The following is a 24111-nucleotide window of genomic DNA, read 5'->3' as shown; positions in this document are numbered from 1 at the left end:
AAATTTGCAATAGTTCAGAGTAGATGTAATGATAAGAGAATTTATATATATAAATAGTGTCACCACTTAAAGAGTGAAGGTTTCTATTCAAAACATTGCAATGACTCCTATATAAATCGAGTATACACTGCGAAACATATAAATACAAAATATGCACGGTCAAATCTCATGGTGGTCGAAGACGTAATGACATAGAGACGAATTTTGTAATATCAAAACAACGTAATTTCTTAAACTTTTTGAATGACTTAATTATATAAATACCTGAACTGAAGTGTGACCGTTTGATATCCCCATTTTCTGTGTCTCCATCGAGGGGACGCTTTCGGGAATCGGCAATTTCTGGACTAGGGCACGTATCCATTCCTGAGTCAGCGGCCATGTTGGATCAGGGTACAAAATCTGTTAGTAAAAACGAAGCAACATGAACTTAGCTGAATATCGGTATTGCGCATGATCAAAAATGTTACGATTACTATTTCCTAGGCGCCTTTCCGTTTCAGAATTTCCTTTATTTTGATATTTGAGCGGCGAGAAATTTTCTTTCGTTTGTTTATACTATGATCTCTCGCAATTATTGTAAAATGTATAATTCGAAACATTTCCCAAAAATAAAAGATATTTAATTGCTGTTATTGACTGTAAAACTTATTTTTCCCCATCCTCTGATTTATATATGCCTTGAATGACATAAATTCGTATATAGGTCAGTGCGTCATGCGCTATTTTGGTAAGACTAGGTCTAAATAAAGAATGCAAACAAAATTGGTGCATTTATGCAATCTTGTATTTTATGTATTTTCATTGTAGGTTGACTGCATAATTTTCTTTGTATTGAGTTACTTTTCTTAAACTAAAATTTCAAAGAAATTACATAAGCATTTTTAAATTTTAATTTAATAAGTAATCTAGACCTTATCAGAACATGGGAATAAATCATTGTTTAATATTTTATTTTCGGAATCATGTTTTGGGGATCTAGGATTTTGGATGGGTAATAAATAAAAGACAGACTAAATATTTTATGTGCAGTAATAATAGAAGCAGGGTAAAAAATTATTTGCAAAAAGTTTTTTTCTCAGTTGGAATGCAGATTTTAAATTATTATCACACTTTATCACCAAAATTTTCATACATCCATTTAATTAACTTAGAAAAACATATTCAGAAACTTTTTAAATTAGGCCTAATTTACTTTCCTAAACAAAGACTAAGGTTTTTTTCTTCAGAAAGAGAAAAATGAATGACTTTCTTAAAAATATATGTATTTTACTATTTTTTATTAAATTTACTACTTATCTGATCATAATATGTATATTGGATATTTGGTTTTTGCCAAATAGTCAAGCAGAGAATGTAAAAATTGAATTTCTGTAATTACGGTTTTCAGATAAATATAAAATAGTTCATTAGAAAAGATCCATGTAAAATTTCAAATAGTTTATAAGTGACTGTGCTTGAAACTTTACAACACTAACCAAGGACAGGAATTGAAGTTAATTATGCAATTAGACAAGTCGGACATGCCTTCGCAAGTGAAACACACTATAGTGGTTGGGGCTGGTATTGAAATACTTACTAACATAGAAAAATGATCATCAATCATTATCTTAGTTATATAGGGTTTTGTCATTTTTTAAATGTTTAGAAAAAGCCATTGTAATTTAGCAATACAAATAATTTATTATATTAAAACCTTACATTGTAATTATAGTACAATAGTTACAGTAAAAATACACTAAGATAAAATTGCACTTTAATGTTTAATAACATGGGGCTAAACTTTAGAAGAAACAAAAACCTTAAAACACATAATCCTGGTTAACATAGAGAGATTGGAAGATTTAGTTGTGATTATGAATCCATTTTTTTCAAAGATTTCAATTAGGAAATAAGTTTTGGGAAATTTTAATGTACTAATTTTGTGACCAAAAACCTTTAGACTACATTCACAGAAAAAATCTAGGATTTTATTTTGAATGGAACCGTATTATATCCAAATAATATAATGTACATCATTATTCTACTTCACGTTGTGCGACTTGACAGTGATGGTTGGCAATTGTCATGCCGTTTTTCAGTTTGTCTGCAGACACTTTTAGCACCATCTTAGTGCTTACACTGGCCCGTATAAGGAGAAATGCGGTATCCACAAATATTTTTATCATTGGACCTAGCATCTAATTTCCTATCATTTGTGAAAGATCAGGAAAATATTTTCAAATTATGTTCGTATGACCGTGGTCAATCACAACAATTTGAAATTCATAGGAAACTTATTGTTTCTTCTTCTTTTATATAAATTTTTATTGATGTCTATAATTTTAGAAAAAGTCATTGGCGTTTTCAATAACTTATAAAATATCAATTACTTACATTTTGTCCATTATCTTTTACCTAGGTTGCAGACGCAGCATTTTTCCTTATAATGGCAGTATGGTGAAACATCTATCTCAAGTTTTTAAAGACAGGATAAATGTCTTCATTCTACATTGCGTTAACCTTCCACTGTGCATCATAATATTTCTTCCCCACAAAATAGTCATGTACATTTTTACTGGTTTGAAATGAATATAATAGTAAGGAATGTTTTCAATGATTCAATGAATTATGATTGTTGTAGTTGAACTAAATCTCTGCCAAAACGCAATATCAAAACAAATTGTAATAACTGAGATTTTTGGTAATTTCATAGATAATATATTAATATATTCGGGGAAAACAAATTAAATTATATCTGATAAAAACAATTTATCTTGTGATGAGCATTGATAATTGAAAACCTTAAAATATAAACCATAAATGTGTTTTATTCGATTTTTAGATTCCATATAAATGATTAATCACAACTATGGATTTTTTTATGTGTCTCTCAACTCGGCTGTGAAAAATATAAAATGTTACGAAATATCGTAACATACTTGGTTTTTATTATTTTCTGAAAAAAGTATTTTATGAAACATGTGGTTTATTCTGGGATCTTCAATTTAAATTTAAGAAAATGGGTCATACAGACTGTCAATTAACTTAAAACGAATCAGATCATTAACAAAATTAATTAATGGGTGAATGAATGCAGCAAATGGTAAGTACCAAAAAAAGAACTTCCTAAGTATACTAGTAAAATGGTATGTTTGCAGCGGTATAAACAAACAGATTAACACACATTAAACATCATAAAGAACAAATATAAATATTTTGTAATTTAAACATTGCTGTTACTATTGTGTTTATTTTTAAGAACCTCATCCTACATTAGGAATTTTTTTCTCCGACTTTTAATTAAAAAATTATAAAATATTCCTTAAAAATGCCTAGAACATGGAAAGAATTTATGAGACGAGTTGTAGACCCGCGCTTAAGGTTAAGACACTATGTCAACTTGATTCATTGATTTTCAAACACAAGCCGCTTAAGATTACCTTAAAAAAGTATTAAATTGAAATATTTATGTATGTCATCAGTACATAAAATTTAATTTTGAAAATATATTGCTAATTAATGTCACCCAAATAAACACACAGCTAAAATTTGTGCCGATTTCAAGCTAATATTTTTCACTGTGAGACCAGATACTTGGATGAAAAAAAATCTTTCAATTAACATTAATCCATTTGAAAAATATTGAAAAGATTTATGTAAAAATATCTTTTTTTATACACGGATAAAATCATACCACTGTGTTACCAGTATCACTATACTTACATTATTAGTATATTACCCTTTAAATTTGAATACAAAAATTACATACATCAGACATCAAGTTCTTGGGAGGTAGATTTCATTTTGGAAATAAACCAATACTAAGCCTTAATAAAAATAAAAATGGTGGTTTTGACAATTTTTATGCTTTAACTTGTTTGATGAAAACAAGTCTGCACTTCGATTTCAATTTCAATCAATTTCACGACAGTAACAACATACTTTGGGATTAAAATATATAGCCATGAATCGTTGCAAACCTCATTAATTGGTGAATGATTTTTCTAATGAAGATCAGATTTGAGACATCAAAGAACTCTTTTACCTCAAACCGAGAGAATATTACACAATAGGGATTGAAATACTGTTGATAATTGACATAAAACCATCATAAATGATGGTTAGTAATTTTTTTTATTTAATTATTAAAACTATTGTAAGAAAGATTATGTTTTAGGATTATGCAATAACATTAACAACACTCAAAAAGTGTGATGAGAATATTAATTGCTGTCAAATTTCCATATAATGATGTTAGTAAAACACTTTTTTTTTATATTGGATAAAAATTATTATTTAACATATATGTATATTTATTAGCATAATATTCTGAGATATTACTAATTTCCCTTGATTTTGTTCATTTCTTGAAGTGAACACTGACATTTAAAATGTATGTATGTATGTATTAAATGTTACATTACACATCTGGAATTTGGGAATTTAAAAAATAATAATGGACTTCCGCTTGTATGTATATACAAAGTTTTTCTGTAAAAATAGTTTATTAATCATTGCTCTTGCATGGGACACTAACATTTCATTACATGCTATAAGGTGAAATTCTAAATCGGTTTTATGGAAGATGAATCTCAGATATTTTTTTGTAAAATAGAAATAAATGTCAGTTACACAAAAGGGAAAATACTTGACATCTACCATATATCCTTAAGGTTCTGTGATCAATAAAAATATTCATTATCAGTAGGATTTTGCTAAACTTAAGTTCATTATGTGTTATTCAATACATGGAAAGCAAATTAATATTATAATTATAAACATATCATGGCAGTTCAATTATACAAAAAGCTTAAAGCATGACTGACAATTTTATTTTCAAGGCAACCAAAACAGTATAAAATAAATTGATTCTTATATTCAATAACTTCTAATGACTTCCAAGTTGAAGTACAACTTACGAAGATTATTTTGGTAGACCATTCGTTAAAGTAACGATGAGGATTACGAGTTTAATGGTGATGGGTCGACGGCAGGGACGTTGTTCAGCGGCAAGAGGTGGTAGGTGAGCCACCACGACAACACTGGTTGCATCGTCGCCACAAATAACAGGAAATACACTCTACGTTTGGACCCGCTGCTGTGCCTAGAGTGCGTGTATGCATCCTGAGGATATCCTTGGTTTGTAGGCTCTATTAGGACTTGCACTTTTAATGTTCTCACCTGAAATTATATAGATAAAATGTTTTTTAAACAAATTCACATGTATGTTTTCTTAAATCATTTACAATTAAATCAAGTTATGGTCGTGCGGTTAGTATTGCGGACTCAGAATTTTTATCTCCACTCTGCCACAACGTGATTTCTATTTTCAAACACAAATCGGTTTGCCTTATCCAGAAAAAGTATAGAGTTGAAGTATTCGTATTAAAAATCCTGAAATCTGGTATTGTCAAAAGTCTATGTAAAAGGCATATATGACTGATGGATGTTAAGGGAACTAGGATTGTAAGTCAGGACAGCCGCTTGTGGGGTTCCATTTTCTCTGCCTTACTTTGCAGAATAATAATAATAGCTATTTATATGACGGTGTAATTGATTATCCCTTTCAGATAATATGTGTATAATTACCACATCTGTTCAAAGGTTAATCCTGATACTTAATAAAAAATTAAATTGATTACTTTATACATTAACTTTTTTTTGTTTTGGTTGGACAGTTGAATTTGTTAAATTAGGAAAAAATATCCATATTTCTGGATGAGTTATGACAATAATATTACTTTTTTTATTCAAGGGTACTAATTTATATCTGAATGGGTTAATACAATACATATTTCATATATTCCGCTTTTTCTGTAAAAAATAAATATATTAAATAGACATACATCAAATTATAGGATAATCATACTGGACAGTCATCATTACTTATCATAATAATAAAAAAAGATAAACTGTTACATACACATAACCAGTATTGGTTTACTGTTAGTTTATACAAGTGTATTGAAACATGCACAAAATTAGATTAATTATATATGTAAAAAATAATTATGCATAAAAATGTTTTTGCAAGCCAAGGATTTAAATGAAGAAAACTCCCAAGTGAGAATAGATGTAATAAAGATCAAATTATTAAACTTAACAAAGAATTTTGATGGATGAAAAATAAATTTAAAAAGATAAGGAAAAATCTCATATTAATAAAATAATAACTTAAAAATGTTATGTTCTATTATAAATCATGAGCTCATTTATTTATTTGGTATTTTTATTTATTTCCCATGTTAAATTCAATCTAAAAGATACAAAGTTACTCTTCTAATTATAAAGTGTACTGCTTGTTGTACAGCATATTTTCAATTTAATCATGTTACTTATTACTAAGGGTTATGTATAAGAAATAATCATAATCAAATATTACACGCAAATAAAAACATTCAGTCCAGTAGAATAGTTTCAGACTGGAAATATTTGCCAATCACGGTTCTTCACTCAACTATGGTCTACCAGTTTAAAAAGCATTTTTTTTAATAAAGCAGATCGCAAAGGAAATACAGTGTACGAGATAAAGGCCACCAGCCAAGGTTTAAGCCTGTAAAACATTTTAAAAAATATTTAAAATACATATATGTAATTATAACATAATATAAGGCCACTTACCAGAAAAAATGCGAGTGATATGCTGCAGTAAATAAGGCACGAATAATATCCAACTTTTTTAAATACAATACTTGTGAGAATTGCAGCAATTATAATGGTGTACTTATACCCAGAAAAGGAGAGTAAGTCCAGTGTGCTGAGGTTTGTTTGGATATTTGTAATGTATAATGTTGCTAAGTACAAAAATATTTCAAAAATGCTGTACGCAAGCGCACTCGATGCCTGAATCCCTATCTGTTCGGGAGAGAATCTGTGCTGCATGCCTGGAAACAAATCAATTCAATCAGTTACCTGGAATGATCCATCGTAAAAGTATACACAACTTTTCATTACTTGGTACACATTGGCTCCCGAAAAACAAACAAATAAAAATAGTGTAAAAAAAAATACAATCCATCATTGAGTACCAACTAAAATACAGAAACAATTATGAAGCATTAGGGGTACATAAAATTAATCAATTTATTTCAAAGGTCGGGCAGAGTTAAAAAATATTAAGAAGTTCATACGCGCAGTCAACACTGTTTACGTTAAACAATAAATGCGTCAAACTAGCAAGAGCTCTTTTATGGAAGGGACCTATTATGAAGTGCCAGAGAGAACAGATACTGGCGTTCCAGTGCTTCCAATTAAAGGTGGGTAAGATCCGATAATTCTGACGATCTACATTAGTTTAGGTTATTATGTCATTCTTTTATTCCCATGTAAAATAACAACTGGCAATAAAAAAACTCGTTTGACTTAAATAAATTAGCAGTATTTTTTAAACTATTTTTATTAGCCACTATACTGTACCTAAGAAAATTGAATTCAGTCTGAAAACGTGTGTTCAAGATAATGGCAGACATTGTTTTATTTTACTAAGGAAAACAACTTACCTAATACAAATCCAGCTAATACTATATAAGTCACATATGCCATTGTAGGAATGTATAAATCGGGGGCATTTGGTTCAAGTCTCGGTTGTAATGGAGTTTCCCGGTCATACTTAATACTCCAGTCCTAAACAAAAGAAAACAATTTTTTAAAGGAATAACTCGCAGACAGTAAATAACCTACAGACAAGTCTCCATTCTGGTAGAGCCTTGTCTGCTGACGAGATAGTAAGGGTGAGAAAAGTAAATACAAAAATACACTACGACAAACCTGAAAAGACTGATTGAAAATAAGTTGTTCTAGAATTCATTTTGCAATTAGTGGAATTATAACCCACGACAGCAATTTTTAAATGTCTGGTAAAAGGAAAATTTTTAGCAACATTTAAAAAAAAAGTATACTTATTTATTCGTGGACAAAGTACAAATATTGTGTGCATGGAGCAATATTTAATAATATTTCACATATAAAGTTATCGGAAAAGCGTAAAATAATTAATTTTAAATAGTGCAAAAAATCAATTTTAAAACTATATAATTGGATTTTTTTGCATTTCATTTATATTATTTGTCCACCTCATAATGTAGTGGTTAGCGTATCTGGCTACCGTGCTGGAGTCCCGAGTTCGATTTCCAAGGGGATCAAAATAAGTTTTCAATTTCGTATTTATTCAATATCACCCTAGACTAGTACCTGACACCTTGACTTTGTGCAATTAACAATCAAGATAACAAAGCGTCGATATGATGCAGTGCCCTTTGAGTGCGTGTAAGGGTTAGAAGAAGATTTATATTGTACCTATTAACATTTCTCACAAAAATCAGTTTGTACGTAGAAAGTATATATTTAATTTTTTTATTTTAATTATCTAATTTGATATACTTTTTTTAATTTAGTATCTTCAATTTTGAATTGAAAATCTTTTTCCGTATAGTTAAGAGCAGTCATATTACACTGTAGCCCAATAACAAAAGAAAAAATGAACACTTACTTTATTAGTGTACGGAAAGAATATCAAGAGCAGTTTGTTGAGGACGTATTTCGTGTCCACGGCGAAATAGTATTTAAGCCTGGACACCGTAACATATTTCTCTAGTTCTCGGTGGACCATGTCCTTGCCCTGGTTGGCGAGCTGCTGGCCGTACTGCATGGCCATATCCTGCACCACGGGCTGCTGCAGCATGCTGCCGAACTGCGCCGCGGCCGGAGGGAAGCCGCCCATCGGAGGGGGCGTGTAACTATCGGCAGGAGGGTATGCAGGGAAATCTAAACATACAAAAATATAGTGGATTTATTCTTTTTAAATAATAGTATGCTACACCCCTAACAAAACTAATCATATATAAACTTCAGGTAGCACAAAGAGCAATGGAGAGAAGGATGCTAAACATATCCTTTCGGGATAGAAAAATGAATTTTTGGATAAGGGAAAAGACCAAGGTAACAGATGTGGCTGTAAGAATCGCAGAATTAAAGTAGAACTGGGCAGGTCATGCGGCACGTATGTCTGAGGATAGATGGACGAAAAAGGTGCTTGACTGGAGGCCTAGAACAGGACGCAGAAGCGTAGGTAGGCCCCAGGCAAGATGGTCCGATGACATCAAAAAAGTGGAGGGCCTGCACTGGAAGATACGTTAAAGTATACGTGTAAAGGTACGTTAAAGTGTACTTATAATAAAAAAGTGGTTAAAACAAAGTTGTTTAATTTTATAAAGTTCATAAAATGTACCACAAAGTATCTGCGAAAAACATTCAAGAAATGATTATTTATTTACTTAAAAATTGCTTAACCATGAATTGAATTCTGTTTTAACACAATCATTGCTGACGAAAAAATTCAATTTTGCATTTTATTTATTTAGACATGTCAATTCGCAGTATGAAAGCCATGTTTTAAGCAAAATAAATTTCCAAGTACCCCCTTTCAAAAACAAATAGTCTTGTACCACCAAATTGTACTTTTACCGGTAAAAGTTATAAATTTTTCATCTGGCTGAGGTTATGTTTATATGGTTGACACTGTCACTTGACAGATTCGACTGCTAATGAATGGATAACAAAAGGTGCAAAAATCTTTTAGTTTCAAATGACAAAAGAAATATTGCCCTTTACTAAATATAAGAAGAGTTGAAGGAAAAAACAAATGGAGTAAAAATAAACGGTCAACAAATACATTGTATAAGATTCGCTGATGACATCGCCCTGATAGCAGAGGACGAGAGTGACATGAACCACATGTTAAACACTCTCTCTAATGCTCTGGATAAGTTCCATTTGAAAATTAATGCCGCCAAAACAAAATCAATGATCGTTGAAAAAGAGCAATCTGACCTCCATCCAACAATACTTCTCGGAAATAGAGTAATTCAACAGTTGGATCAATTCTGTTATCTGGGTAGCACGCTAACATATAACAATAAATGTACCCTAGACATAAAAAAGAGGATAACGCTAGCCAAGCAAACTTTTATGAAAAAGTACAGCCTCCTATCAAACAAACATTTAAAAATTGAAGTAAGAAAAGGATTCATAAAGGCTTTTGTTTGGAGTGTTTTGTTGTATGGGTGTGAAACCTGGACCATCCAAAAGTACGAAAAAGACCGGCTTGAAGCATTTGAGATGTGGGTTTGGAGGAAGATGACCAAAACATCATGGGTCGTAAGGAAGTCCAACGAAAAGGTGTTGCAGGACGTAAAAGAAAGAAGAGAGCTTATAAATCATATTTTGAAGAGGAAGGCCAAGCTAATAGGGCACTCAATTAGACATAGCACCTTTCTTAGCAACATCTTCGAAGGAAGAATCTTGGGAAAACGAACAAGAGGCCGCCCAAGAACTTCATACTTCCAGGATTTGAAGCGGCTCATGCAAGAGGATGGCGACTGACAGAAACAAGTGGCTGACACAACAAGGCGCTGCCTTTAGAAGATGATGATGACTAAATATAACTTAATGTTATTACCAGTAGTGTTTAAATACAAGTGCGTGATTATTATTTTAAATACTGGGTGAGAAGAAATGACAAAGGTAAGCGAGAATGTTCATTACATTCAAATTTTATTAACTATTTGCTGATTCACTACCAATTAAACATATTTTTTAATAAACTGAGAAGTAAAAGTTTTTTCGTGGTGACACACACTTCATTTTAGAAAATAAAAACAGTATATTTAATAAAGAAAAACGTTCCTACTAATTGAATTAATGAACACAAAAGATTAAGAATAAATTACTGTAGAAGGTGAAAGGATATCATATAAATATGAAATGTAATTTACACTATAAAATAAGCGTCTGTGATTTCTTAAATATTCAAATGTAAAAGTGAAATTCAATATTCTTACTAGCATTCTGCATCGGTGCGTTGAATCCGTAATTTTGTTGATCAAAACCATTGCCGTCAAAACTTTGCGGTGTACTTTGACTCATCGGAGCCGCAAAGGAAGAGTCAAATGATGAAGCCTGAGGGTAAGGAGCCGCTGTGGGCGCCATGCCCATAGCAGCCACATCGCTCACCCGCTTTACTTTACGTCCAATCCCAGCTAAAATGAATCCAAAACATTACAATATTGACTAACACCATATGAAATGACACAATATGAGAGTAAAGCAGAGCAACATATTTCTATTGGCAGGTGGAAATTTTAGATTGGTCATCATAATTATACAATATTGACGACTTATATCATATAAATAAGATTTTAAAATACAAATAAATTATTATTAATTATTAAACTTACACATCACCAGCGAATTATTGAATTTGACATTAATCAAAGTTTTTTTGCCGTATTTTAAAGCATGATGGTCATATATTAAATAGACATACAAATGTGAGCAAGTACTGGATATTAAAGTACCTAATTGTGTTATATTTATTTTTTGCCCCCATTTTGTTTTATGTTTTTTTTTTAATGAAATACTGGTAATTTAAGTGAATTTTTCTTATTATGTATAGTTACTATAAAATTCGAATATTTTATAAGAGAAGGTCGTTTTGATATGATTTTAATATTTATATTTTTGAGGCAACTAGTCCTGCAAGAATTATGATCAATCGTGATGTCATAATTGATTATTCATGCTAAGTAGAAAAATAAATTTAAAGTTTTATGCTGATAAAACGGTCTGCCAAGAGTTAACTTCTAGAGTACAATTCCTATTTATTTCAATTGTATATTCGTCTTATTTTTCTGTTATTTCTTCACTCATTAGATTCACATGCCCAACCCATCTCAACATTCCTATCTTAATGACATCAATAATGCTTAGCTTTCCTTTCCTCAATTCTTTCCTTTTATCACCATTCAAACAAATAATACATTTTTGCCACACATTCATCTGAGAGATCGCATTTCGAATGCATTCAGTCTACTTTCATCCTTCTATTGCGAACTCCATGCTTCACTTCCAAACATTAGGGCTAGAACCAGAACTTCTTTGTGCACTGTCAGTTTAGCTTTCGCCGAAAGGTTTTTATTTGCTATAACTGATTCAATGCATCATTCACTCTGTTCCCAGCATTCACTCACCTTTCTAAATCATTATCAATCTTTCCATCCCTAATAAACATACTTCCCAAATATATAAAATCATCTACCTGTACCAAAATTTCTCCATTTAGTACTATTTTACATCCAGGTCTACATTCATCTAGTTAAAAAACCATGACTATGAGTTTGTCAATATTTATCAGCAAATCACTTGACTTGCACACATTATACACCTTTGACACCAGCTCCTGAAGGTCTTTTATACTATCTGCAAGAAGCACAGCATTGCAGCATTACAAAAGGCAACAGAGATTCAAATTTATCATTTAAACTCCAATATATAAAGAGGAAACTAATAGCGATAATCATAAATTGCCCATCTTCCATGTTTCAGACCAAAAGATCAATAAATGTTAATGGGGACAGAATGAAGGACTTTATTTTACCGGTTATTGAACAAGTTCACAAATAGTAAAATAAGTTAACATTGATGTGAAATAAAGAATGCCAGAGTAAAAGAATTTGAAGATGATTATTTTAAAGGAGAAGAACAAATTTATTAAAGTGCTATACTTAATCTATGTGTAGGTATATCAATGAAAATATGTTACCAAGCTGTTTTCATAACATAACATTTTTATTTTAACGTGAAATCAGAAAAGAATCTCTCCGAAAAAAGCTTTGATTTTAAGTATGTTTGTCAACCATGGCAAATGGTAAAGTGTATAAAGCGATCATTTAAACCAGCCAAAAATAGCTCAGTAAATACCCTGACTTCTATAATACCATCACAATAACATTTTCTACTATGTGGAAATATCAATCAAAAACTTCATTTATATTTTTTAAAATGTAATTTTAAAACTTGCTTATTATATTTTTATACAGCATTGATCATATTTAGCAAAAGTACAAATCAAATCAGTAATTACTGTGAACTTTTTTAATGTTCCTTTTTATTTAACTATTCAATAATATAATAATTTTAATTGACATATAATAATTATAAAAAATTGCATCAGGATTACTGATAGCGTTCTTCTTCTTCTTCCTCTTCTTGGTGTAGGCCTTGTGGCCTGTTTAAAGGGATTAGCCCCCTGCGATGTCGATCCATCTAACTCCACCATTGCCGGTCCCAAGCCCAGATGAGAAAGGAGGAGGGTTGGTGTGCAAGGTCAGCAGTCTACATTCTTTAAAAAGAGAACCAACACTCACAGTAAAGAGAATTTAGCCTCGGACTGGTGGCGTTCTTATTATAAAATCCAATGGGGGACAGTTATAAAATCCTGGTAATATACAGCACATCAAAATTGATATTATTCTTCAGGGCCATCTCTAGTGGTGCGTGACAGGTGTGGCCTCAAGCTAAAACAGTATACCCACTCTCACCAACAGTATTTATGTAGTTTTGAAAAACTCCAAGTAAGCGAATAATTACTTTAGTATCCTTGGGGCCTCAAAAGTTCTTGCAACGGAACTAGCTTTACTAGGGACAGCACTGTTTCTCTTTATTATCAATTAATTAAACCAAATCCGCTCCCTAGGTGGAGCATATGGAGTCCACAAACTGTCTCCAGGCTTTTCTGTCGGCTGCCAGCTCCCTTGCATCCTCCCAGGTCAGATCCGCGTCCCGAAGCTCTGACAAGAACTGCCGACGAATTGTCAGCAGTGGTCGTCCTGGGCGGCGCGAACCTGATGCCTTGTATATTCTCTTTATTATAGTGTACATAAATTACTTATGATGGAAGGATAAAACTGGACACCTCTACCTTGCAGGTTTATCATTTGGTTCACAAGTGAGACCTCCTAATAAAGATATCTAAACACTACTGCATAAATAATTGACATATTGAGTTTGACTGCACTTTTTCTTAATCACTGTTTTTTACAGAACACATTTCTTGGGTTAAGCTGTGAATTATTTCTTCCCCCAACATTTCACAAAAAAGTAAGAATCGCATTTCAGTGAAAGGTAGACACAAGGAAATAATATATGCGTTGACCCAAAAGTGATGTATTCTATCAACTGCCTCTAATGATATGAAAAATAATAAACAAAAAGTGCTTATTTTAAAATAATATATATTTTTTAAAGGAATAACCCACAAAGCGCATGTCATAGATGCTTATCTGCAAGTAAGATAGTAAGGATAGGGAAGGTAAATATAATAATACCAAAAATATAAAACACACATATTTATTTATAAGTGGAACACATAAAACTGAAAGACATTTACATGATATTTAGTATTTCTTATTATAACATATCGGAAGGTTCATCAAGCTTTCCAAGTAACAATGTGGGTACAGCACTTTCCAAAAGTTCTTCACGGTACTCGTTTGTGAAATCCTCAGCAGTGAAATGGTCTTCACATATTCTGTACATCTGCATTTCATTTAAAGTTTTATGGAGATACTTCAAGCGGCCGAGGCTTTCTATCCATTCCTTACACTTTTCTTGGTTAGGGGGGAAACCGAAGAAGTTTTTCTTCTGTTCGATGGCTTCCCAATCACTACCATCTCTGTAGTAAGCGTTGGAACATTCTGTCGCGGAACACAAAATAGCATACTTGTGTTCAGGTAAAAGTACATTTGGCCGTTCATCATGAGATAGAACAAATGTAGGATTATGTTGCGGTATTCTTTGAACAAAGAGTTGTAGTAATGTACTGAAACTCAAATCAGGAGAACAACTTTTGAAAAATTCCTTCATTTGTTGTTTCATTTCAGCGGCATATGAAAGATCATCATTTGTCATCTTTCTACCTAAAACGTTTACCAACACATCGGGACCTTTAATGTTAGATGTTTCAAATTCATCGTCGCTTTCTTCATCAGACTCGTCGAAAAAATCCTCTTGTATATTAATTACAGGTTGACTTTCGTTAACAATTTCCTCGTCTTCCTTGGTATACGCCTCGAGATGGAACTCATTTTCTACTGCGGTCATGTCACTTATTTCTTCATTACTGTCTTTTTGAGAGGAATCAATGGTTTCTATACGAATCTCAGAATGCTCATCTTCAGCATTGGTCATTTCGTGATCCCAGTTACCATCTTCTATCACTATATGACTTTCAGTTTCTTCACCCACAACTAAATCTACATCAGAAGTAATCGAAGTATCCGTCATAGTCTTTTCATTTAAACTTGCAATTCAAATCAACATAACATTCACCCGATAAAAATAAAAACCGGCATAAACTTCAATTTCGACAGTTTATTTAGCGTCATAGATTTTTGGTTCAATATTATAAATGTGAATGTTTTTAGCGGTTAGTCAAATAAAGTACCTACCTTCATTGGTTAAAATCTGGATACAAAATACAAAAAATTATAATAATAATGCAAGATGATTGTAAAATTAATAAAATAAAAAAATATTTTTAATTCATCAAGTGTTTCTGATGTATTTTTCACGTTTACCTTTCATATCCTTACTATCCTACCTTCAGACAAGGCGGCTTTGCGGGTTATTCTTTTTAAAAAAAGTCATCTTCTCCTACAATAACCAACAATCAAAGATTAAATTATCACCTTAATGCAAAATTATACTAAAGTCGCATACAATTTAATTTAATTTTCACTCATGTTTAGTTTACTTTGTAGGATTTATGATGTAGGATTTGTGGTACAGAAAGATCTTAAATGAAATTAATAGTTTTTAGAAATTTTTGAAGCCGAATTTTAGAAAGAAAATATTACGAGATGATTTGAGAAGACTCGCATTCAGTAGTTTGATTGCCTCCCCTGTACAAGTTTTTTCATACAATTAGGATAGTTCTGAATTCAGGTAACGATAAATTCATTATAATATAATTAGCACTTGTGAAATTATAGTACATAAGGGTCCATTAAAATATTTTCATTTGGCGGTCTGCGTACTTTTTTATAAGCCTTTACTCCCTTCACTCGTTTTCTAGTGATTTCCGCGTGCTATTTGTGCGTTGATGCTTTCCTACTTACATTCACTCTTTTCTCTTTTGCTGTTTTTTTATCTGTGGTGTCTTTATCATCCAGCGATATCTATGGAGTGTGTCATCGATTACTGACAGTTCGGCGGTGATGTTTTTGTTCGCCTGGATATTACACGATTAATCTTTGGTCGATATTTTGCATCAATCCAATTTCATACTACGTATAAAAATGGCCTTAACGAACGTATTATTGTTGAGCCAAATTGCTGGCTACGTTATCGGTCTTATTTTATCACTTTGCATTGTTGTGCCAATGAGTTTGCATCAAGACGAATTTAGGTACGTAATACTTCATTCAGTCAATGAAAATTTGTGTGTACACATATTTATTTAAATATACTGGAATGGTATTGGGATAATATTTAGGATAGTTTTGCATTTCGCATAGTTCATTTATACTAGTAATGATATTTTATCTGTCTGGCCAAATAAAATGCTCAAAACAAGACATGTTTATATACATAATTTACTGTCTGTGACTGACTTTCCTCCGAAACGCGGTTCTGAAAGATTGAGGAAGTCTGAAAGTTAACATGACTTTCGTTTGTTTTCAATCACCTCCACGTGAATTGTTATGTTGTATTATTTTTCTCACGTGATGTTTTCCAGGGGTCACTGCTTGCTGTTTTCCACTGGAGAATGGCAGGAGGCGGACGGGCAGTTCAATGTTTCCTGGGCGTCGCAAGGTTACTGCAACTATGCCATCTTCGTAGGTCTAATGTTATTCATTGTGTCTGCAGTACAGATTTACCGGTAAAATTATTTTCTCACTACTAAAATAGGCATTTTTTTTTAATCACTTCACACTCGGTTTCCTTTAAGAAATTGGTCCAAACTAATGTATATTTTTATTATGTATGAAGGTATCAAATGTGATAGAGCGCGGACATAACGCCAAGTGAACACGCTCACCTGTGAGCGCGCGGATCTAACGTAAAAGCTAATTTGCGCTCACCAGTAAGCGCGCGAGTGTGAAGCGGTTAATGCAATGTAGTATTTTTAAACTTAATTCTTTTACTGATAATAAACTCGTCAGCTGAATTCAGAACTATTCTCAGCCGCATACAAGTCAATTTTGTTTTTTTTCATGTATTTAGTCCGCCTCTGTAGTGTAATGGTCAGCACGCTCAGTACGGTAGTACTGGAGGTCCCGGGTTTGATTCCCAGGGGGGGATCAAATAAATATAACTGATTTTTTTAACTCTAATTTATTCAACACTACCATAGACTGGTACTTGAAGCGGAGGGTGGATCACCTTTCCTTAATGCGTTAACAATCAAGATAACACTGCGTTTATATGATGCAGTGCCATATGCACCATCGGGTGCTGATAAGGATTTTTAAAAATCTGTTCTTTATGGAAGTGATTTTCTTGTGCTCTTTATCTAAACTTAAACAAATAACTATTCAAACATTATGAATTTAAATATTTAAAAGAAAATACTACTAAATGATTGAGAGAACTCACTTTCGATAGTTTTATTGTCTCCCCTGTAAAATTTCCTCATCTCTGTCATCCCTACTTCTTTTCGCAATATGTACTGTAGGGTAGTGGGTTTATCATAGTTACTAAAAATGTTTGTATTTATTAAATTGGCTCAGTTATTAGGAAGGTGAAGATTGTCCATTATATGTTTATTTATTTACTATTCATTGTTACCCAGAAGTTGAAAGCAACCCATATTGATTGATGTTATGTATAAAAGATATAATCCATTTCCAGGTTATCAATGTATGTGTACAAGAATACAGACAGCTCCTTCCTATCGGCTTTCATAGACGTGTTGAGCTCCATACTGTTGTGTGGATTTATTGTGATTGCCGCCATCATGATTACACTGGGCTTCATGACTTGGTGTCAAGACATGACACAAAGATTCCCTTCGTAAGTGTACAAATTAATTTGAAAGAAATAAATTGAGAAAATAAGAATGAAAATCTTAGATTTTATTTTTTTCTTTGTAATTACTCAGATGTTAATTGACATTCAAAAAAATTCAGATTCAAGTTAATTTATAAGTTAAAATTTTCAGCAATAATGTAAATAAGATTCGCTTGCTATTTGTGGAAAAAGGCCACCATAGCGATAGTTAGCTGATAATTGGGCGGACCCATAGCTTTTTTTAGAGGTTCAATAATGTTCCAGCTTATTTACTGGAAAAGAGGATAATTAATGTGGGTTAAAACTAATTGATTGTCAAGCACTATGATAATATATCACTCACTCCTTTCAACAACGTCATATATCAAAAAATCTTGATTTTTGATTTTGATGAACAGGAGATCGTTTTTAAAGTTTAAGAATACAAGAAAATGTATTAAAAATAAATATCAAGCCACTTATTGAACATTATACTGTGCAACAGATCTTTTTAGGTAAATCATGAAGATTTTTTTCTCCATTTGAAAAATATTTAGTACATTTAAAAAAATTATGAAACAATACCTTTTCTTCAAAATGCAAAAACATCTCTTTCTGCCCGCGGGTAAATATTAAGTTAAAAATATGCCGCTTTTGCTGTGATATAGTACATTTTCTGGGCATTCCGAAAACATGCACAACTGAAAATTGACGATTTTTTATATATGACGTTGTTGAAAGGAGTGAGCGATGTGTTAATTTAATATTCTTATTTCTAAAGTAATGAAGATTTGTTTATGTGTGTGTTTTTAAAAAAAATTTAAATGTACAATTGGATATTATTTATATTTCAAGTAATTATTATTATTGTTTGTAGTTTTTTTTAGCTTCTATCACTATCTCCTCTTGTGTCCTTTATTTATTGTTACAATGTATTTTGTTTGTTAGAGCCAAAATCACTCGTAAATGAGTGGGGGCTTAATAAAAATAAAAATAAAAATGATATGTATTTTATAAAACATTCCACATTAAAAATGTTCTTATTTTTTAAGGTGCGAGATAGCTGCCGGTCAGGATATTGACAAACATGATGGAATTGATACTGCCGGGTTTTATATTGAACTTGGAACTGCTCAGGTATGTATCAGCTGAATCTCTTCTCCTTTTTTTTCTGGATCCTAAGGATCTGTTTGTGCCTCCGCTTGTAGCTCTTGGGATGTTGACTCCCAGCTGTCTTTCCACCTTTTTGGAGGTCTGTGTCCTTCAGGGGTTCCTTGAAGGGCGATATGTGGAAGTCTGTCCTTTCGTTCTCAGCGGCTGAATCTGATAAGACTAATTACTATTGACATACTTTTTTATTTAGATACACTGACATCTTTAAAAAGAGAAATATTTGCATTCTTATTATATATCTTCTAACCCTTATCCGCACCTAATGGTGCATAGGGCACTGCATCATATTGACACAGTGTTATCTTGATCGTTACTTACATGAAGGCAAAGTCATCACCCCTGCGCTTCAAGGACCAGCCCAGGATAATATTCCCCCCCCTGGGACCGAACCCAGGAATTCCAGCACGGTGGCTAAACACGCCAACCATTGCACCACAGAAGCAGACATATTATATATGCAAATATTTAAATTTCATATAATTTTTTTTGTGGGCATAAGTAGCCCATTATTAAAAATACAAAATTAATAGTTGAGCGTGCTTGAACCCAGGACCTCTGACCCGGAGTCCACAACACTAATTACCGGACCACAACACGAGTTTAAATTAAACAGTGAACAAGTGTACAAAACACTGGAAATGTGAATTTGCATTGGGTGTTTTCAGCAAATGTGTATATTTTATTTAATGTTTATTTTGTCAGTTTGGTGCCTGGGGTTCTTTTGCCACCTGGGTGGGGCTGTCGGTGTTTGCGATGCTGAAGCTGTGCCGCTACCACCAGATGGAGAATGTGCGCGTGTCCATGTATCGGGAGAGGCAGCGCCTCATCAACGAGGGCGGGTCCCCCAGCGGCTCCCTGCAGAGGGACGAGCCGGCCGCCTAGCTGCTGGACTCCGAGTCCATCATGCCGTTCTCAGACCACATTTAGTACTATTGCCATTGTCACGTGAAAACATAAGCTGACATGTAGGCTCTATGCTGCGCTAATGTTGTCCATATCAAGTAAAGTCTGCTGAAAATTATACTTGGACTAGAAAAAAACATTTCATTAACTTACCATTCCTTCACAATAAACACGCTGATAAATGTAATAGCACATCTAGTGCTCTTAATGCATTATGGTATAAACCATTTTGTTTCAACCCTTTTTCTATTTGTAACTATTTTAATAATTGGTTAACTAACAAAAAAAAACACGTTTACTATATTTTAAAATTTTGAAAGTCCCACAAACCTTGTGTTACTAAGTAAATTTATTATTCCAATATTTCGCTCCAAATCTGACTACTGTTGTTGAGTTTTTTTTTTCCAAATCTCTCTTATAAAAACATAAGTTGTTTATTCGATTAGTCCACCTAAATAGATTTTATAATACATAGCTGTAGATAAATAATAATCAACAGTATATAAACAAGTTATAATGCTCATATGTAGTTCATTTTCTTGGCAATATATGAAAATGTTTAATATTATGCCTTTTAATATGTATCATAGCGGTAGATGTGAGTGACCAAGTGTGTATTGATTTGTTAAGACATCTCTGGGGTCTTGTAAATCGCAATTTGAAAATGTACAATTACGGAGATATAATCTAACACGAAATACTTCAATAAAGTTGGAAAAATATTGATAGACCACCCTGAAAAAAACTTTGTATCCTGCATTAAATTTATATAATTATGCCCGGATGCAAGCAATAAAAAGCATTATGAAATACCTATTTACATCAGGTGAACTGAATAATTTTTTACAAAATAAATAAAAATTAATTAAGACTTTATGTTTTGTTATACATATAAATTTTCATAGTTTGTACCAACCTTAACTTTTCCTATTTGGATCCAAAGTTTCTAGAACTAATAAATTTTATTGAATTGTGTTTACTGTAAAAAAATGTTTAATTGTTACAAGAACGCTGCATCCTTTGATAAATTGCGTTAGATTAACACGGAGTTAACCTCATGTATTTTTTGTTATTACTAACTATACATTTTCAATGTAGACTCTGCAGGTTAGAAATGTTTATTTAATATGCCTTAATATGTCCCGATATGAATCAAATACTAAAACGAATGCCTGTAGCTGCACAAAATTACACGCCACATTTGTCTAATGATAATATAGCGGAATTTGTTATTCCTTTTCGTTCCATGGTGTATTTATTTAAATTGAAAAGAATCTTAACTTGTATACAAAGGAATATGAAAGTTTTTGCTAGGATTGCAAATGATTTCACCACCTTAAAAGGTAAGTAAGTTTTAGGAAAGTATATATTTATTACCAATGTATGTACTAAACTTTTAACCTGTTACCGGGCGGGACGCATAAATACGTCTAACACAAACAATATCGGGTACGGGAAGGACATATGAATACGTCCTTGAAATATAGGGTCCGCCATCTAAAGTTTTTTTTTTCAACTAGTGCTTATTTCGTGAATGGTAACACTTAGCTCATGTCTGATTTGACAGATAATTAGTTTTATCCTTCCGCTGAGCGAATATGGTTGTGTATACGCTTGAACAACGCTGGGAAATATTGCGACATTACTTTGAAAATCATGGTAATGTTGCAGAATGTGTGCGAAAATTGCGTACGGTTTTTGGAAGAAGAGAAGCACCGTCAGCTCCGTATGTTCGTTATCTTGTGAAAAAAGTGAAAGAAACTGGCATCCTCATCGATAAACCAAAGCGTGAAAAGCCAAAAACAGTGCGTACACCCGAGAATATCGATGTTGTGGCAGAAAGTGTGCGTGAAGCGCCATCAACATCAATTCACCGTCGTTCTCAACAATTGAACATTTCGGAGACATCATTGAGACGAATTTTGCATAAAGACCTTGGTATGACGCCATACAAAGTCCAATTGGTTCAGGAGTTGAAGCCAACTGACCATCCAATGCGTTTTCGCTTCGCTGAGTGGGCCTGCGATCGACTTACAGAAGATGCCGATTTTGCCAAAAAAATCATCTTTTCGGATGAAGCTCATTTTGATCTTGGCGGGTATGTAAACAAGCAAAATTGTCGTATTTGGGGCACAGAAAACCCGCACGCATACATTGAAAAGCCGGTACACCCAAAACGAGTCACTGTTTGGTGCGGATTTTGGTCCAGAGGCATAATTGGGCCATTTTTCTTTGAAAATGAGCAAGGAGTGGCCGTTACAGTCAATGGCGATCGTTATCGGGCCATGTTGAACGGATTTTTGTTCACAAAAATTGAAGAGGAGGATATTGGCAACATTTGGTTTCAACAGGACGGCGCTACGTGCCACACAGCCGAAGCTACACTCGATGTTTTGCGCCCTGTTTTAAAAAAAAAAAAGTTATTTGGCGGACCCTTTATATTATATATATATATATAATTATATATATATATATATATATATATATATATATATATATATATATATATATATATATATATATATATATATATATATATATATATATATATATATATATATATATATATGGACATATATTTATCGAATAACAAAGGTACTAGCCATCCATACATGTCTCGACATGAATTTAAGACACGGAGTGAAGCAGACCGCCCGGTTAACAGGTTAATCATGGTATCAGCTAAACTTGAATTTGTGTTTTAATATTGCTATCACAACATTGAACAATAAAGTTAAATGCAAACTAATGTTAAATAATAACAAAGTTTATCATTATGTAGGTACTAGTTACAAATATGTATACTGTGATTTTTCAATAAAATAAAATAACAAAAGAAACTTTTCAATGTTATATTCAACCCTTACCACTCCAAGTGTCGAGTGTGGCTTGACATGGTATTTATTATGCCAACTTTGATGTTGACTCTGGCTCCACATTATATGGGGAAATTTCTAAAAAAGTGAATGCATTACAATGCTTCAATACAAAACTAATGTGAGGTACATTTCTATCTATTTTGTAAATATTAAACTAATTAGTGAGAGGCAAATATAATCATTAAGGAGTGCTAAGGGTTAATTCAGTTTTTGAAAATAATTATGTAATTTTATTTTTAATGTATATAGATTGTATATTGTGCATGTTGTATTGTTTTTCAATACTTATTATGTAAGATTTCGTATTACAAACATTTAAAAAAAGCTATCTGCCCACCATTTAAACAAAACAGCCAAAACAATGCTTAAATAAATAGTTGTGCATTCTACATATTTATGTACTTTTAGACACTTCTATTATTATGTATTGACTTGCTATATCTCGTTATGTATGTCACATCTTTGGAATAAGTTTGTATGGACACATGCAGTGTGTTCTTAGTACTGAATTAAATTGCATTCAAATTATTTTAAGTTGGTTATATGTGGATACATGTTCTATATATATTTTTTTTACTAAAATGTGATAACTAATATATTGTGTACCTAAATTATGTTTTGAACTCTTGTTTTCTAAAACTTGTATTTTTATAAACGATTTAGATTTTAAAAGGTTGAAATCCAACCTACATTGTTAAGATTTACAATGCAATTACAGTGTAAATATCATGTTATGATTAAAACGTTATACAATTTTAAAAAATTATGATTTTTGTTTTAATATAATTAGTTCACCCATTTATTTTTCTCCCTTTCTCTTATTTGCATTCAAGAAAAAAGGTGTTCTTACTGATGTGAAATATGGAAATATAAAGAATTTCATTAATTAATTTGGCAGTCACTTCAGTCAGTTTTGGTGGTAAAATCTATCCATTTTTAATTTAAGTTTTACTTAGTAAATGCCACTATTTCTTAAAATCTTTGTTTTGTTTGAAAATGATGCGGAATGCATCAAAACACTTGTCACAGTACATTTTAAGAAATAGTGGTATTTACTAAGTAAAACATAAATTAAAAATAAAGAATTTCATTGACGATTGCTAAAATATAGCCCATAATTTGTGATATATATTTTTTTTATTGAATTAAAAATTTTGTGGGGGGCAAATGGATTGCACGGATTACGGTGCGCTCCTAAACCACAGGTCATTGCTCCTCAGAAGATGCGTTTATGAAGGGGTTACAATTTCATGAAATAATCACTTACTTGATTCCACATTTTATTCTGCAATATTTAACAATGTTATAAAAGACTTATAGCTACGTTAATTTAATATTAAAGAATGAT

The 24111-nt window shown here is 32.2% G+C and overlaps 3 protein-coding genes across 8 annotated transcripts in view; 1 reads left to right on the top strand and 2 right to left on the bottom strand.

Annotated features, from left to right (window-relative positions):
- Positions 1–448, bottom strand: part of ps (RNA-binding protein Nova-1-like protein passilla) — a 103523-nt gene extending 103075 nt beyond the window's left edge. The window contains exon 1 of one of the 6 annotated variants that reach the window (XM_088277811.1): positions 265–448. In XM_088277811.1, the coding sequence (XP_088133937.1) occupies positions 265–382 (118 nt within the window). In that variant the 5' untranslated portion in view covers positions 383–448. The remainder of the gene's footprint in view (positions 1–264) is intronic. The other 5 variants (XM_088277808.1, XM_088277809.1, XM_088277812.1 and 2 more) reach the window with 5 other exon arrangements.
- A 4020-nt stretch (positions 449–4468) lies between these two features.
- Positions 4469–11251, bottom strand: Yif1 (Yip1d-interacting factor 1). Its single transcript, XM_088277807.1, has 6 exons — positions 11217–11251; positions 10821–11018; positions 8471–8745; positions 7482–7605; positions 6604–6866; positions 4469–5163 (listed from the first exon to the last, which is right to left on the bottom strand). The coding sequence occupies exons 1-6, from the start codon at positions 11218–11220 to the stop codon at positions 4945–4947; spliced, it is 1083 nt and encodes a 360-aa protein (XP_088133933.1). The 5' UTR covers positions 11221–11251; the 3' UTR covers positions 4469–4944.
- Positions 11252–15999: 4748 nt separating this feature from the next.
- LOC148312057 (transmembrane protein 179) lies at positions 16000–22303 on the top strand. Its single transcript, XM_088277806.1, has 5 exons — positions 16000–16225; positions 16556–16699; positions 17671–17832; positions 18861–18945; positions 19684–22303. The coding sequence occupies exons 1-5, from the start codon at positions 16116–16118 to the stop codon at positions 19861–19863; spliced, it is 681 nt and encodes a 226-aa protein (XP_088133932.1). The 5' UTR covers positions 16000–16115; the 3' UTR covers positions 19864–22303.
- Positions 22304–24111: the final 1808 nt, after the last annotated feature.

Source organism: Brachycentrus maculatus, unplaced genomic scaffold (assembly GCF_059751285.1).
Source record: "Brachycentrus maculatus isolate JH-2025_06_01 unplaced genomic scaffold, ASM5975128v1 h1tg000050l, whole genome shotgun sequence".
Lineage (NCBI taxonomy): Eukaryota > Metazoa > Arthropoda > Insecta > Trichoptera > Brachycentridae > Brachycentrus > Brachycentrus maculatus.
Note: the sequence above shows the minus strand (reverse complement) of the source record. Positions and strands in the feature narration are given on the sequence as shown.